Genomic DNA, 18,285 nt, shown 5'->3' with positions numbered 1-18,285 from the left:
TCAGCGAAGCAAGCGGCGTTATCAAGAACACGCCACTTTTCGATTCTTACTGTACCACGTACTCCGATGCTCTTATAGAGTGTATAGAAAAATAATTCGCGCACATCCGCAATGAGCTCGTAAGAAATACAGGTGCGGCGATAATGAATCGTACAGGTATCACCAGTCCTTTATCTCCACCTCTCTCCCTCCGCCCCATGTAAAACAATGCATGCCCTGCCTGCATGCGCGCCCCGCCTGCCCGTATCGATAAAAAGCTGCCAGCAAGGGGCCTCCCCAGCTAGCCAGGGTGCAGTCATACCGTTGTCTTCCGAAGTGATCGCAGCCCGCAATGCTTCTCAAGTTATGCCTCGGTGAGTGCACGTGTCACGATGCCTCTCCTGTCGGTTGTTAAATTTGGAGTTCTTGATTCGTTGCATCTAGGACAGAACTGCGTTCTCGCCACTTCTCAAACTAAGTCTGAAAATGCACGTTATTACGCATGCATTAATTGGCATCACTCTGCCATAAAAAGTTTCTTTCGTACAATCATCGTTTTTTTTTTTTTTTGCTATATATTTCACAAACGCTCACAGAACTTCCCGGAACAATTAAAGTTTCAAAAAAGGACATCTTTATCTCGCCGTAGACGTGGATTCTGGTGATTAAGGGTGCACTCCACAGCAGCGTAGGCAAACGCAGAAAAGCTCAATTCCTGGTCGCGAGCTCCGGGGTTGTGACGAAACTGAAGCTTTTAACGGATTCCTTATCTGAAATATTCCGCGTTCAAGCTGGGAGAATACGAGCTAAGTCACGGCGGCTCTTGATAAGACATCTTCAACTGGAGTAGAGGCAACGAGCCCAGAGGCCAGTTTTAAAGCTCTGCATTTTGGTATGTAATTTTACTCAGAACAATTACGTTTCGCGGCTCTTTTTTTTTTAATTGGCAAGAGATCGTTAGCATTGAAAGTGGCTGGAAAGATTTTTAAGGACAGCTCGGATTATTAGTAATTCAACTCTAAAAATTGTTTTTCAGTTAACCGCAGATTTAACTGGACAGGCTGGGCGTAACACAAACCGCACGTGACACCATAGGGGTTCCATAGACCATGTCGCTTTGGAAATAATGTGTTTATATTGCAATAATTTCAAAAAATATTGCGACAAAATTTAATGCTATGTCATGTTGACCAACCATTCACTGCGCTGACACTTTGAGCCGTACTACTAAGAGGTCGCATCAACTACTGTGCCTGCAAATTCACCGGCTCACGATCAATGCTTGTCATGTTCCGGATGGCGCAACACCGCTCAGTCTCCTTACAATGTTTCGCGTTGCCTTCTGGCTTTTCTGCTGCGTATTGGGGCATGTATGTTGGGCCTTCGGGCATTGCTTGTAACAAGCGGACATTTTCATGTGCATTCCCTTTTTGGCGTTGATTATGATGCTATCGGGCGTAAAACGCTGACAATAAGGAGCATTGAGAGGGTTGTGGAATCAGTCGAGAGACTGCAGCGACGGCGGTGAAAATGGCGACGACGGCGCTGGAGTTCATGCCTCGCGAGCTACTTAACGTTGCGGAGTTGAAATAGCTTCAGATATCCTCGGCAGGGCTCAGTCGCATAGCTTGCAAAAGAGAAGTCACCGCGTAATCCGCGTATATTTCTTGCGTCGTTTATTGGCAGCAAGAAAAATGCTTCAATAATGCAGTACCCGGACACGCAGTGTCTGGGTGCTGCATTAGACTGCACACTGCATTAGACTGCACTCTGCATTAGACTGCACTCTGCATTAGACTGCAAAGAGACTGACCCTCTCGTAATTCCATCTATATGCGCTGCTGAGTTCACAAGAGGGATAAAAGACACTAACTAATCTCTATTAGTAGGGAGCAGCTACTAATTCCCTCTTCTTATTTATTGCGGAGAAGATTGATGCTTTAAGACAAGGCAGGCGTATTAATGCACTTTGTCGCGCAATTTTAAACACCCCATTTGGTCGAGAATAATCAGGAGCTACTCACTTCGACCTCCCTCGTAGTCAAAGTGCAGCTCTAGGACGCTAAGCCGCAATGCAGTGCCTAGCTATGTCTTGCTATGTATTCATGTCATGTCTTACCGTGTTTAAACTGATAGCTCTTGCGCCCTCAAAGCGCCCCCATGCGCAAAACAAAACTTGAAATTATTTTTGAACAAAACATGCTTAGACATTATTCTACAGCTAGTGCTGCGCCTAAATATTATCAGCAGTGCAGCAATTTGCGTGAGCGTAATCAAATCTATTGGTATTTTGTCAGTATTTATGCAAGGGCAGACATCACATAACTGATTAATAAGGACAGTGGCACCCGTAACATGCCAGAAAGGCATGTGGATAATGTGGATATACCTATACACCGGTCAGTGCTTAGAAGGGAATATGGACAAAAGTGTTTGTATAAAGGCGTTAAAAAAAAAAAAAAAAAACGGATTTTGTATATAATAATGCGAAACACACAGTTGCCTTTTTTATTATTATTAACTGGTGCAAAATTTTTGTTACCTACAACAATTTGCTGGCAGGAAGTGATCCTTTGATTGACGTTAGATAGTACTAAAGCACGACGGCTGTTGGGCTAGCTGATGCTGCCCTTCGTAACACGAAAGACTGAGCATGAGCGAGGACGAGGAGAGACAAAACCATCACAGGCTCCCCTTCCAACTGTGCCTTTGCGTATATAAATATCCCTTACTTGTAAACAAACCGTGTTTCAAAGGGCGGCCGCCCAAAGTGTGCATTTCAGTAGATGACGCCGTGGAGAAAGGTGTGTATACCTATACACCGAATGCCCTAGCTAAATGAGCGGTGTGTCACGGATTGTCACACCAAGTGAGCGGTGTGACAATCGCGTGGACTAGTTTGCAGTAATTCTTTTCCTGAAGTTTAATTGGTGAGTAAAAACTAATTAACAAACTCTTTAATTATCGTGTTCAGGAACAAAGTGTCAATGCAAAAGTTAAAGATCGTCTTGAGAGACAGCTGACTGAAATCTTTGCACAAAGCTACCGTTGCGTTAAGGTAGTTTGTGTGGTTAAAATATAACTCGCGCAATAATAATAAAAAAAGCGTATACGTGTGCTACTTCAGCTTGTCAGTCTCCCCGATGGGGCTTTGCGAGCGCGCTGGGAGACAGGAATGAGCCACCAGGTGGTCACGTGATGTATTTTGTTGTGGGCCACTCAATAAAGCTTCTTAAACGTTACCTTGGTACAAGCATGGCAGCTGTTTTTCAAGACCACCAACAAAGAGAATATAGAAAAGGTGAGCTAACTAGTATTCACTGGTAAATAACTTTAGAGAAGCAAAAAATACTGCAAGCGAGGTCAGGAGACTGTTGGCTAGTTTAACTGGGACCACAACTTTAAAACCTTGATTACATTTCGCTGTGATACCCAGTATATCAGGTGTCCGAGCTAAATGTAACCAAGTTGAAAGCCCATGGATATCACAGTTCGGCAGCATTTTTGCGTCAAAAAGCGCGACATTCGATTTCGTCTGCATTTACTGTGGCTGGAGAAGAAGACTTGTGCTTGGCCTTCTGTAAGCTTCTCACATGTACTCAATGCAAAGCGAACAAAGAAGCAAACTTTTTTTTTGCACTGTAATACAATATAAATAAATAGTAAAATAAAAAACTAATACATAAATTTTGACATTTTTTTTCCTGACGCTTATATATTAGAACTAAGCAATAAATATGCTGGTTTATGCAGCTTGGTTGTATAGTCCTGCCTGTTGCATAATGATGAGAGTTTTACATGCTGCAATTGCTCATTAACAGCACGTCCCATGTACAGCCTGGTGTCGTACATTTCGCAGGCGACTTGTGTCAGTGCAGATAGGGTAATATTCGTCTTTCTTACCTTCCCTGTCATTGAAACAGATGTGAAGCCAAACGTCCCCAACCACTAGCGTTGCTGGCCTACTCATTTCATCTCACCTAGTTGGTGACCTCTTCTTCCATGGGAAAATGTCTGCGTTGGCCAGATCACACTTCTATAGCGTCTACAATAACACTTCGATCCTATCGTTCTCACTGAATGATAGGTAGCTTCGTCGTTGAAGATGATGTAGCTTTGGGACGTAAATGCAATATGCGGCGCTGTTCAACCAGCTGCATACCCATTGTATTGCTGAGCTGAGCCATAGCTTTGTATGCAATATTAATGGGTATTCCTTTGACCGTGACGAAACGACTTCAATGCGTACATATAAGGGCAAAACAGTGGGTACGCAATACAGTGTTTACCCGAGAAATATGCACGGAAGTGAGTTTGAATAAATAACATTCGATTTCTTTTATACAAAAAAATAAAACACGTGAAAAATTGTATGGAACAAGATGTTTTCAAACAAGCTTTGTCTTAACGAGAGAAATCTGAGCGTTCCTGTACAATCAATAAATCAAGGGGAGCTTAACACGAAAGTAGATGGTTGTTTTGCTAAATGTGCAGCAGACTGCGGTGCAGCTCTTGATTTCGCAAATTTAATGCCAATCTACGGTAAAGTGATCTCACTTGACTGCTGGCATCGTTTTCTTTTTATTTCGTTAGTGGCACTCTTGGCTGCCTCGCATGGCGCGACGCGAGAAGCCAACGAAAAATCATATCATGACCGTAAGAAGCTGGCTGCCGGAGGGAAAAGCGCCGACTGTTGTTCCGACATGGAAATGATCTCCGCTGAAGAGTTGAAGTGGGGAAAAAAGATGCTTCGAAGCATTCACCTCGCCAACGAAGCTGTCAAGGTAATTTATCAAAAGTGCCCTTCATCGCACGATTTCTGTTGCCTAGATCTGAATCTCATGGTTCAAGGGTTTTGGCAGTGACCAAAGACCTCGGAGACGTTGACCTCACCCCTACCTAAAAAAAAAATTTGGGGACCTCACTCAACATCAACCTCAAAAATTGAGGTCGGGGTCTCTTGCCCGGGTGTCTTCACTTCAGTTTTTCAGGCTGCACTAGTGACTTCTCTAAACCGCACATGAACCTCTTGTAGTGAGAATAGTGAGGATGGAGTCAGATGCTCGACCTAAAAAAATAATATAAAATAAAAACAAGACGAAAAAAAGTAATCAAAAAAGAAATTAAAATCACAATAGTGGAAAACACTCGCCCAAGAAGGCGCTAGGCATCGGATATCATCTGCATATCGCGTCAGTTATAAGGCTATGGTAGACCCACATTTGTATTTTCTCTGTAGCATATAAAGCATTCATTATCTTTGTTATCCGAGCAAGGATGCACTGGGGGCTAGTCGCTTATATATTTTTGATCGCACTAACGTCTACACTAGAAAATAGACAAGACAGACCGAGGCACTCACGTGTACCTCGATCTGCCTTGCCTCTTTCCTAGTGTAGCACGTTAGTTCCATCAAAAATAGTTACCCTGCCATTAGGCTCGTGAACATGTGAAACGTATGGGAATTTGCGTGAAGTTATCTTTAAAAATTGACATCAGTAGGAATGGCAAGTCGTCGCCACCGAGAATCTAACAAGGTCAGTGCATGACCGTCTCTCCCAGCAGCGAACGTCCCGACAGCGGATGGGTGATAAAAGGTTCACCAAATGAATCTTTGCGCACAAGCTTGGGTAAAGTGGCAAGGAGACACCACCTGACTCGACCCAGATCTGCATTTGCAGCTTCATTTTCTGGCACTTTATCGCCCATCCGCAGTCGTGACGTAGGCTGCTGGGGTGCACTGGTCATGTCAAGATTTCAGTAGTGACAGGTAGGTAGGGCGTCAAAATTTGTGAAATATAGGTAGGAGGTGTATGTCGTTTATTTACGGAAAGGCTTTGGGATTTGAAGGCTGTAGTTATTACAAAACCTTAACATCTTATTTCAAAGCAATCAACAAGGAGCAAGAAATATCGTCCCGGCCAAAATAGAAGAAATCAACTGCTTCCGCACCGGAGTGAGAAGAATACGTTACCCGTCCTCCCGTGATAGGGCTCCAGTCCATGAAATACTACATATAAACGCATGAAGCATTCTCAAGTGCGCTGACCTGAATAACATCCTCATTATCTATCCTGTGCACCCAGTTGTTTCCACCGGATGGATAAATGTTAACAGCGTCCCCTTTAAAAACGTAGTGGCACTCATCTGGCTGAGATTTGTTTTTTATATTTTTTAACAAACATTTCAAACGTACATGTGTTATTTAGAAATTCGCTATTTCCACATATAAATTTTTATAATATCGTAGTACAAGATAATTGTATTTGGCAGTCGAGATAGTGTTTTCATAAGGTTCAAGGACACATGAGAAAATATTATTTACAGCTTTCAATGCCTATGTAGATAATAGAGCGAGTTAACGTTTTTTCTTTCACTAGTTTATTGATTATACATTTCTGCAGCACCCCAAGGCAAATACTGCGGTGGAATACGTGAACGAATGCACATAATTTTGAAGGATGATGGCGCTGATGTTCTTGTGCATGCACACGTCAAAGCACTCCCCTATTTCCGCGCTCTTTCTCGACCTTGAAGTCCCGGTAGTTCTCCTGTAATGTGGTGTTCCCGCAACGCGTTGCTGGAATGCTGAGAGGCTATTTATTTGAGCGCCATGCACACTGATTTACACTACAATGTGAAAACAAGTGGATCAAAATTGCACTTAGAATGGGGAAGCGTCCTTTGCCCTATGAAGCTCTCTTAAGCAACTTCCTCGTCCAAGTCCTCCATGGGCTCTATAAAGAGGCTGCTTATATAAAAGTATGTAAATATAACATTCTTGGGACCATTTCTTTACCCGCATTCACTGTCATACACAAAATATCTGAACAAATTTTGAGGAAAACAAAACTGACTGTAATTGTTGAAAACATATTGTAAACCTTCCCCAAAACAATTAATGTATACGCGTATACTTCCTTAGAAGGCTCGTGGTTTATTTGCTGTTTGTTTTCAAGAGCACTCGCCATTGGTTTTTATGGCAGTCTTAGTTATACTCGTTGTGAGTAAAGGACAAACTGAAGAAGAAATATATTACTTCGTGTGTGAAACGTACACCGTTCCCATCAACATGTAAGTAATAATGTCAGTATCCCGCAGTGCCTTAGAGATTAAAAGCGTTGCCACAGAAAGCTGAACTTGTAACTTCTTTGGACCAATTACTTGTTTTGTTTCAAAATTGAACGAGATGAGAGTAGGCCAGCGCCCGTCCGTCATTTACCCTTGAACACTAAGCGCTTTTCGCGTAGCCATTAACGCTCTTAGCGCAATAGTTACAGCAGGCAGAAAGCAAAAAGTTGACAGATTATTGATGAGATTCGTAAAGCATGTGTACGCGTGAGCGTTATTTGTCGACAGCAAGCTACATGGTTACATTATCGCCGATTTAAGGAAATGACCGAGACAATTATGCTCGCTTCTGAATAATTTATTCTGCCGTGGCAGTTTCCCTTTAGGAAACCTCTGTCCAACCAGCGCCTGTGTATATCACCCGTAAACTAATACCCCTGTCACACAAGCAAATTTAATGTCATTCGTATCGAATGACATTAGCATCTAATGTCATTATTCTCCTGCTACACGAGAAAATTTAATGTCATTAGGTTCGAATGACATTCTTCATCGAATGAGTTTGGGGAACTCATTTTCATTCGATTGTGAACCGAATGTGTACTCTTGACGCCAGATACGCAGCAGAAACAAGTAACGCAACAACATATTCTGCGCACAGTGAAGTTTAAAAATTATATTTCTAGAGTTTTGTTTCAAAACCTGTTAATTTAGGTGTAAAATTATTCGCACTGCACGCTCTCGCGGAACGGCATTACTCTCGGTCACAGCAGTGGTCCAGTCATGGCAGCAATTCACGATCATTTTGGGCTCTATTCCTTGGTGGCCGCATCTCCCCGTATGTTTATCTCAGAACTATTTAAAGTTGTGACTGAGCTTCTCACAGTTTGGACGTCAATGCATGCTCTACGTGTCTCCGTGCGTCCCTGCACAGTGTATTGTTTGTTTGTGTATCATCATATTGTTTGTTTACATTTATCGAATTTGTGGGTGACTCGATACTTGACTCGGATTTTTATGGCTAAAGTGCTACAGCTTAGCCAAAAGTAATGTTTTTCGCTTGACTTATCCTACAGAAATGTTTTGATCAGCTTTAAAATGTTACACAGCGATTTCAAATGCCTTTTATGCGCACTGATATTCCTTAGGTACAGTATTTTTTTATAGCTGATCGTAATTGCGACCATTTGCGAATGACATTATATTTTACCGTGTAGCACCGAAAGAAACCGAATGACATTCGATGCATCGAATGACATTCAATTCGAATGACATTAAATCTGTTCGTGTGACAGAGGTTTAACACCAGGCTTGCTCGTGATGTTTCGCGCCTGCGAAACTTCAAACGGCTCTCGCGTTGAAAGGACAGCGACAGGGAAGAGGCGGCGGACGCGCGCAGCCGGGACCGTGTGAGACGCTCTGGGCCCACTTCCCCCTTTCGCAGTCTTTCTGCGGGGCATATTCTTCCTCACGCGATGAGCTGCCTAAATCCTTATAGTTTATGTTCCGAAACCGGTTGCGCCCGTGCGTCCGTACCGTTATAAAAAAAATGCGACCTTCACAAGCGCTGCTCACACAGACGTTCAATGCAGCACTGCAGTTTGTAGTATTTGCTTCGAAGAAACGGGAAGACCAGTGCAAGAGGGGTGGAGGGGAGGTTGCACAATGAACCTCTGAAAGCGCCTCAGGAAAAACTTACCTAACGGTGTCAGGGTAAGGCCGACTCCCAGCAAGGCAGCCTGCTAGCCTAACTCATGTCTGCGGGTCAAGGACTAAAAGAATGATGGCCAATTCACAAAACCCGCATAGTGGTTAACAGCACTCCTCCCACGAAGACTAGCGCGGAGTGTTCTGTAAGTTAGGGCCGAAGGGACATTGTGGAACAGCCCAAAACTAAGGCCAGGTTGCAGTAACCGGTTTTTCGATGGAGAGTAAACCAACACGCGTCATTCTCATTTCGGCGGTACACTTGAATCCTGATTAGGAAAGAAAAGTGATTGGAACACACCGCCGCAGTTCCGAGAAGCGTCGACATCACAAGCCTACCTCACCGCATGACGACCTCGTTCAAACCGAGATTCACGCATGAGGCTGAGGTTCGATTTTCTGACCCCGAAAAAAAAAAAAAAAAAAAAAAAAAAAGAGCTGTGGCCAACCTTCTCAACCTCACCTCATTCCGCGAGGTTGAGGTCCACCGCTTGAGGTCGAAACCTCATGGGGTTGCCCACTTCTGATAGTGGTTACGATTTTACAGCCTTAATTTAAGATTGATAGAGTGTGACTGCTGGCAGCTTCCTGCTTGACCACTTGTGCCTGATTTACTGTTGCCGACGCCTGATGAGAGCGGAAAGACTCAACTCCAGCCTAAAGGGCACGGTTTAGTACATTGAGTGGCGGCGAAATCAAAGCGTATGATAAGAGTGTATGTCTTTATTACATCTGTCTAAGAAGAGTAAATGAACACTTCAAAACGCATGGCTGGCCACATAACCGCTGTGTTCCAGCACTGAACCGGCTGCAAAAGATTACACGAGGTCTACCGAATGGAGTCACATTTGACAAACGTTTCTTCAAGTATCATTGCGACTTTCTAACAATGCGGCTGCAGTACTAAGTCGTCACAATTGTATGGGTCGAGCATAGATTGTAATCACTCAAACCTTAAAGTATGTTGAGCCAGCCCCCCATACGTGACCTCTCCGCGAACATCGTCCTGACTAAAGCAGAGTAACAGGAATTTCATGAAATCGATGATGCCCAAAAACCCAGCGTGAGAAAAATCCACGCATAGTTGCCATTTTGTGGACAGAAAAGTATCAACTGCGGGCACAAAATTGAGCTTGGAAGATAATATGGCATTGTTATGCGCATTTGTTATCACTATATCGTCCAACTAAACTATCTCGCAAAATATTTATCTGGCCATTGCATAGCCGCAGTGTCCGTTACCGCATAGCAGACTAAATCGAGCTCTTTATCACCTCATTCTGGGAAAGACCCAACTCTAAGCCATTGCTTCCTTCAGAAAAAAAAAAAACCCGAAAAAATACCACTGTAGGGACAACAACATTGATCAGTACGAAGACCTTACTTTTCTTTTTTGCGCGATTTCTCAAGTACGCGATATATTATACGAAAGGCGATCCCCAAAGAAGCCTGGAATGCTTTTTTATATGTATCCGGTTTTAGATTAATTATATCATATCTTCATCGATATAGTGTATTGTTCTGACTGCTCGCCCAGGGGTGTGACTGAACCTCCAATGAGTCATTCCCCTTCTACGAAACCTTGTTTTCCCTTGCATGAAACTTGCAGAGATTTTGTGATGACTGAAATCAATATGTCAGTCGATAACCCATAAACCGACATTATTTGTTAGTGTGACCCCTGCTCATTTGCCGCCAAATTTGGGCGTTTATTTCGGCAGTCGTCTTCTAAAAACAGCATGTGACATCATTATTTCACACTCGTAATACAATATTCATAAGCAGGCTCTTTTTTATGAAGCGTATGACAAGCAGGTGCGCTATATCGGTACATTTGTCTTTTTATTGGGAAGTCTAGCCACTGAGCGATTATAAAACTTTCGATTCATTTATTTTGTAAAATTTTATCTCATCGCCATAGTCTGATTACTTGTGCAATAGAAACTGTTTATTCGCTCGCATGAGCAATGTGAAGCGTAAGCGCTGCAAAGCCTAGTAAAGCGGAAGCTCTACTTTCCGTGATGCAACTCCCGAATTCGCCGGGTGTCGACGAATTACCTAGAGCTCTTCACGAGGCCGAGGACTCAGCTTGTTTTCTTTTCCTTGTGACTTTTCGTGAGGATGAGCTGACCTTCGAGGCCTCGCAAGGAGCCCATTTGGTTGTGATCTAGTCTGTGTGTATAGCGCTTTCAGGATTAAAAAAAAAAAAAAAAAAAAAAAAAAAGATCGGGGCAGATTCAAACGGGTCGGTTTGGGGCCCGGTTACTCGAGCATAGTAGCCGAGCGTCTTAAACCCTAAGCCACCGCTTTTTTTCTTTATTATTATTATTATTGACCACTTTACCACCACGGTGGGGGCTTTCGTCCAATATAACCGGGTTTAGGTAGAGTTAAACCTTTGCCATTTTTATTCAAATTATCGTACTACCTATCAAGTAGAATACCTTACGTGTTCAGAGGTTATAAGTGATATCAGTTGGAATATTGTCTCCCACTAAATAAAAAAGCAGTTGCTGGTAACGTATTGATAAAAAAAAATCGTGCAGAAGTTTTCGAAGGACCCAGCTGCTTTCTCAATTGTATGTTCTTTTCTTGAAACAAGTCAACATATTGCAGGACATTTGATTTTCTTCTTTTTTTTTTGTTAGCGGAGCATCGTAAAATAGTCGAGCGCTGAAATTCAACAAAAGCGTGAAAGAACACTGAGGGAAACACGGAAGTGCACAGGACGGTGGCTTTTAGAGGTATACCTGTAACTGTGCACCAAGTAGCCAACATCAAAATTTTACTGCTCGAACGTTGCATGGGCATCATTTACTGCAGCTTAGTGTACGCTGTGACAGTAAGCTAAATATACGACAGTAACCACACTAACGCTTTACACGCTACGCTAGCGACGCCTCACGGTGCGCTCAGGGCTTTACGCAATCACTCGGAGACGAAAAGAACAGATTGATCTATCCCATAGAATTACATATCACCATTACATATACTCACTGTGGTGTTGAAATAGGGATACAACAGCTGCTATCGCGCGTTACTCATCGGTTAGTGAGAACAAAGGCACCAAAAAGTATTGCTTTCTTTTGCGCAGAAATATCCCAAGACTGCCCTCTACAACGACCAGCAGGTATGCTACGACAAAGTCGGCTGCTTCGATCGCCTAGGGGGAAACTTTTCCCACTTCGCCGCCCTCCCCAAATCACCAGAGGTCATCGGAACCAAGTTCTTCCTCTTCTCGCGACTGAACAAAGAGGCGCCAATAGCCCTAGACTACAATGACGACGCCACTCTTGACGTCGCTCATTTCAACGAAACCAGAGACCTTGTGTTTGTGATACACGGCTTCGGAGCTAGCAGTGAAAAAAAGTGGGTGACCAGCATGCGAAACGCCTTCCTTCAACTGGTGAGTTATCCCCAAAAGCAGCAACACTGAAGAATTGTTAAATGTACGAACATACTACTACCGCACGTCTCTTTGCATGATCTCAGAGATGGAATCGATCTAGTCGCCGGATCCGCGAAATCATTCACGTTCATTGCCATAACCGATAACCTACATCACGCCTCACAATCCCTCGTTCCGGCCCTTGTACACTCAAACAGTTTGTATTATCCGTTAATTAACAAAAAAAGAGACAATTTCGGTTTTTTTTTTAATACTCTAAAACTCCGTAAACTTCTCTCGCCAAATTTACGCCTGGAATTCTCTGAAAAAAAAAGAAATCCTGGATTGAAATGTTAAATCACCGAAATTGTACTGCAATTTTTTAAGAGGCGCCACATTATCAATACCCCGGCACCCGACATATTGATCGTGAGAGTAATATTTTTTTTATGCACAGTGCAGGTAGGAATCTACTTATTTAGGTTCGATGGAGAGCTGCTATTAGATGGAATCAGAGTGGAAAATTTGAAGGGCATACTATTTTGGCTACTGAGAAAAGGTGCATTTGATTTTACAACTGGGCATACATTTTGACTCTTGAATACTAAACGTTAAAGAAGGCTGCAAAGCAAATATTTGGCATTACTGCCATGTATATAGGGGTCGTCGACTCTTAGGGTGAAGAAGCGATCGCCTGGCCGCTCTCTAGCGAGAGTAGCATTTTGTCGCAAGCCATTGAAAGCACCACTTCCGAGTTCCTCTGCACTACTTTACTACGATGCTCGAACGGTTACGACGGACATAAAGCTGAAATTAAGACGACCCATTCAAGCTGTCATAACCCCTCAAGTTTCCTTCCCACAGCTTGCGCAAACTTCAACGCTGGTTTTTATTCATGTACCAGTGCACCGAGAACTGTAGACCTTATGGCAATGGTAGACTACACACTTTGCCACCTGCACAGCTGTGCAACGGTGCAAATTTGCGGCAAATACGCTGCCATTGCGTCCCCCCAGCATCGATTTAAAAAATAATAATAATAAAGTGTGCAGCTGCCGGATGTTGACAGGCCAGCTCACGTAGATGTTTAAAACTAGACTGTTTGCCGGAAATTACAGAAAGACGTGAACGTGGTCCTCGTCGACTGGAGAGCTGGTAGCGCCGCCCCCGACTACATCTCGGCGTCCGCAAACTCTGCTCTGGTAGGCCGGCAGGTGTCTGTGCTGATCCAGGCACTCGTACGTCACCACCCGGAAACAGTTAACGCCTCCAATGTCTACCTGGTGGGCTTCAGCTTGGGTGCACAAGTGGCCGGTTTCAGTGGACGCCATTTCTTCAACGCCACGGGAACCAAAATCGGACGGCTTACCGGTAAGCACAAGCGGATTATCCTTCGTAGGAGCCTGAGTTTATTGATAGCGAAGATGTGCTAAACTTAGGAATATCGCAACTCACAATCGTCATTCCCTTGCAAATAATGCCACCGAATTCCAGTTAGTGTACTAAATGGAGACAAGGCGAGTGCCAAGTCACGCCTTCTTTCGCACTAAAATATAAGTAGTATTTTTGGCCATGTACTAAATAAATAAACCGGTGAAGCATCTTTGGTACCGAAACAGTGATGCAATTAACAGCGATAACCTTCTAGGCTAGAGACCTATGTAGGATTCGTGATTTATTAGATGCGCTAGTTGGTTTCAGGTACAATTGTGAGACAATCTTCCAGCGCACGAAAAATCACACGGACGAAGGTAAAAGAGACAACGCGAACATGTTGTCGCTTCTTCCTTCGTTCGTACGTTTTTTTCGTGCCCTGAAAAAATGTCACTCAAAAGTCGATTAACCTTGCCTTCACAAGGTTCCTTCAAGTCGAGAAAAACTACGCAACTGTGTCAAAATACAATAAAATATTCATTAGCTCCAACGTAAGCGTCAGAAGTTTTGTGTTGTTTTATAGTCCTTTAGTGCTAGAGTTTTTCCCGTCGTGCTTTTTTGTAGTCTGCAGTTCTGTAGTACTCTTCTGTTGTAAGGATAGAAAATTCTGATTTTTGTACAGAAATGTTTGTTGTCACAACAGGTTCGCCGTCAAAAACTGCACAAGAAATCTGTTGTGACAACAAACAATTTTTTGCAAAATTTTTTTATACGCTAGGCACAACTAGCTGTAGTACTTCAATCAACATCCATATCCTTCAGTACAGAGCCCGTTCATCGATTTGCGAGTGGTTAGTTGTAGCAAATGGAGAATCGTGCAGTAGGCAGTAAACACTTCACGGCAATCTACTCTGCAGATTCTTGGGCCATACTACAGTCATCACTGCTGGGGAATGTATGAGAAAATTCGGACTTTACACGAGCTCGAAGGATACCTCATTCAACTCATCGTTACTAGCTAATCGCATAAAAGTAATGACGATCGAATGAATGTTACTCAAATAGGTTAAAGCTGCTGTCGATGTAGGCCACAAATATATTTTATCGCCATGGGCAATGAGTGAGCAAGTACATGCCTGCAGCAAAAGTGCACCGAGAGTTTAAGCGAACGCTTTCAAACATTTTTAATAGGCAGTTTAAAACAAAATTATATTTTCAGAAATCTGAGTCGCAGCAGATATACATCGGTAATGAAACAAAACTTGCTAATCAACTTTTTAACTAACCTAACGTAGGGAATTTTGCCAATAGGAAGTTCGAAGCCACGGATACGACGGCGCCATACCAGTCTTTGAAACGGAGAAAACTTCTTATTCTGGAGCCCTACACTAGGAGTAGGTCCGCCACATTTTTCTGCACAAAACCGAAAACTGAGCTTTTCCGCAGAAACTCGGTGGAAACGCAGAATGTGCCGGTGACGTGTCGCAGTAACTACGACACTAAATCGAATTGTATGAGGTACTGCGGAATGTCATGTGCGTAAATTCTTTTGCTTCACCGATTAGTGCAAGGAAGAGTCATTGCCAACTGCGTGGTCATTATTTTGCAGAACGCCGGAGCAAAAGAAACTGCACGGCCGGGCACAGAAGAGCAGACGGCTCGAATTTGTCGCCGTAGTCACTGCTGTACGTCATTAGCGGACGTTGCATCGGATCGATTTCCAGCAAGCTTACAGAACAACTAATGCGTTCAGTTCCGGCTTCGTGTCAGAAAAAAAAATATATAGATCGAGTTTCCTCACGCTGCAGGGTTCCAAACAAATACTTTATATTTATTTACAAAGCTGATACGGCATGGTCTTATCTACGGCTTCGAACTCCCTATTGGCCTTAACTACTGAACTGGGTTATTCTCAAAGTTAATGAGCGAACTTAATTAGTTATATATTCATATAGTTAGCTAATTGCTTGTCGAATAGAACCCTTTTTACAGTAAACTGCGTCTACTGCGGCAGAAAGTACCTTCCTGAAAATATTCTTCCTTTTTTTTTTTTTTTTGAAATCACTAGCTTTACGAATTTTTGAAAATGATTGCAGAAAACGCTGCATATTATATAATGTATTTTATTTTAGGTTTAATCTTCATACTTTCATTTCCGCGGATTTTTTTTCCTTTTCGCAGCACTGGATGCAGCTGGTCCCCTGTTCGAGACGTATGACTTCCAGGTGTCCAAAGAGGACGCCTCGTTTGTGGATGCCATTCACACAACAGCCGGCAGCAACATACTGACTGGGTTGCTGGGCATGGAAACGCCTTTTGGCGACGTCAACTTCTATCCAAACGGAGGAAAATCTCAACCGGGCTGCTGGTTTTTCGGTAAGCGCTCTGAGTTATTCGCAACTTTATGCTCGGTTTCCACGCAGTATAACAAGGTCAACTTTGTGTGCAGGTACGGTAGTCAGAGCAGAGCTTAGTTATCGTGTGCGGTTTAAAGAGACGGAAGCGCACTGCATGAGAAATGTCCTCAGAATAGCGGCAAATTTTGGCAGCTCTCTAAAAGCCTATGGAACAAATATGAGTGTATTCAGAGACGCAACGAACATCGGGTTCTCTTTCTTAACGCGTTGGAGGGAACGCGGGAGTTCCTGTGTTAACGGGTAGAGGAAATAGAAAGAAACAGTGCGCAACGTTCGTGAGAATGTCTCACAATGTTAGTGGGCAGGGGCCCACTAACATTGTGTGCTATCTGAAACAATGAAGCGAGTGGAGCAATGAGCGATTTCTCTGACGTTGTGTGGCGCATTCTTCTTCAGACATCTTCTGTCACCACCGCCGAGCTGTGCAGTACTTCATCGAGTCTCTCCATGAAAATCGGCACTGCCTCTTCAAGTCAAACCCATGCGACGACATCGATACCTTCCTGAATTCAGAGTGCAGCGTCAGAGGTCCTCAGGGCGAGATGGGCTACTTCAGCGCGAGCGCGAGCGGCCGTGGGTCCCAGTTCTTGTGGACCAATGATGACAACCCGTTCTGCAAGGCTTCCGAGGACGAAACAGAATCCGAGTGAAATATAAGGCTGCCTAAGGCTACCCATTTATCATGTGTTTGCGAGAAGGACGCGAAAAATTATCGCAAAGAAGCTATGACGCATTTGCAAATATTTTCCCCATAAAGTCGCATCCTAAGGTATACAAGGAATAGACACCAGTGCTAATTGTTATACTTTTGTTATTAAGTAGACTACATGCATTAGGGCTCATCCTCAAATTACGGCCTTTGATGATTCTGCTCATTAGAAACCAGCCATGTTTTGTAAGTGTTGTGGGCTTTTCATCCTCGAGACAAGCAAACCACTCAGAATACTAGCCGGACGATTAGTCTTGGGATGGGCTTATGCGCTCCGAAGGCTGCAGAGACCTGCTTTCGTCGGGGGCTTCTAGTCGTAAGTACTGTAAATGATTCATGCAAAAAAAAAAAAAGAGCATCATCACCCAAGTAGATTGTTGGTATGAACAACCCAAGATTAGGAGGTGTATCAGTTTAACAGCATTGACTGCATTTAGGCTGGTAGGGTGCAAAGTCTACGCCCGGGTGTCCCCTATGTGGTATACCTTTTTGCAAAGCGGCTTTCTTTGCTTCATTCGAGATTCCACAAAAGATTCGTTTGAATATGGAAGGCTCATATTACATTCCCGCATGTTCAGTTCATGTGTGAAATAAACATAGTCAAATAATCTAAATATGTATCTCCGATGTGAGACAAATAAAACAGCTTTTAATATAAAGAATGTCTCGTCTTTGCTCAATCACAATTTTATTGTTCATGGTTATATCGGTCAGAATTCAGCAAAATACATGCAGCCATAACTTTTTCGTACACAGTTGTTTTCAGCAGCATATTTATGCATGTGGTTGTCTTCGCAGACACTAATCGTGGCAGCCAAATGCGTCAATGGAAAGAAAAATTATCACTTCGTCTCTGTACAAGGCACCCCACGCCCCCCCCCCCCCCCTTTCCCCCTCCAAAAAAAAAGAAAAGAAAAAACAAAGCCTGGTAATCTGCTCTGCATAATCAGTATATATACAGAGATCTGTACGTACTATTGCGGCTATAAAAGTCAATTCATCGCTATAGCTTCAGAGCGTTCAACTTCACATATCATACAGTTACAGTCGAGACAATTTTGGATATCTAGCGAAGGCTGAAAAAGTAGAAGCAGACTGCATAGTAAATATTTGTTTCAGAACTGACGCACGCATCAGCCTTCCTGGAGGCTTCAATGAAAGTCCACTGAGGGGAATTGTTAAACTGAGCAGGACTGGTAGTTAATTCCCTGGGAACACTAAAAGCGTTTTTCTGCCCGGAAAGGTGGCTGCATTGCTGAGACAATCGCCTATGAAAATGCTGACACCCTTCCCCATTCAAAGCGCCCACGAATAATGTACTGTGATGCTGTGACTCATGGTTGTGATGCATCTGCAATACATTTTTCGGGACTATAAGTGGCGCCACTTACAAAGACCGGAAACAGCCAAACCTCAAAGCTATTGCGCCCGCCCCGTGACTAGCCGAGCCGGCCATCACGGAGGCAAGCTGCAAGTGCAGGCCACCTCAGCCGCCCCGTATAGTTCATCCCCATACCTGCCAAATGTTCTGAATTATCCGCAAAATGTTCAAATCTAGGTATGTCTTCCAATTATGCGAACCTTACCTCAAATATAGTAAAATAAAATAGATTTTATTGGCGAAAAAATATGAAATAAAA

At 43.3% G+C, this 18,285-nt stretch overlaps 1 protein-coding gene across 1 annotated transcript; it reads left to right on the top strand.

The window, feature by feature from the left end:
• The first annotated feature begins 284 nt into the window (after positions 1–284).
• LOC146202146 (pancreatic lipase-related protein 2-like) lies at positions 285–17,307 on the top strand. The gene is made up of 6 exons (XM_084584064.1): positions 285–353; positions 4,573–4,763; positions 11,852–12,163; positions 13,264–13,516; positions 15,701–15,895; positions 16,333–17,307. The coding sequence occupies exons 1-6, from the start codon at positions 332–334 to the stop codon at positions 16,584–16,586; spliced, it is 1,227 nt and encodes a 408-aa protein (XP_084440190.1). The 5' UTR covers positions 285–331; the 3' UTR covers positions 16,587–17,307.
• The last annotated feature ends 978 nt before the right edge of the window (positions 17,308–18,285 follow it).

Source organism: Amblyomma maculatum, chromosome 1, assembly GCF_055883805.1.
Source record: "Amblyomma maculatum isolate TAMU_Amacu chromosome 1, ASM5588380v1, whole genome shotgun sequence".
NCBI lineage: Eukaryota > Metazoa > Arthropoda > Arachnida > Ixodida > Ixodidae > Amblyomma > Amblyomma maculatum.
Note: the sequence above shows the minus strand (reverse complement) of the source record. Positions and strands in the feature narration are given on the sequence as shown.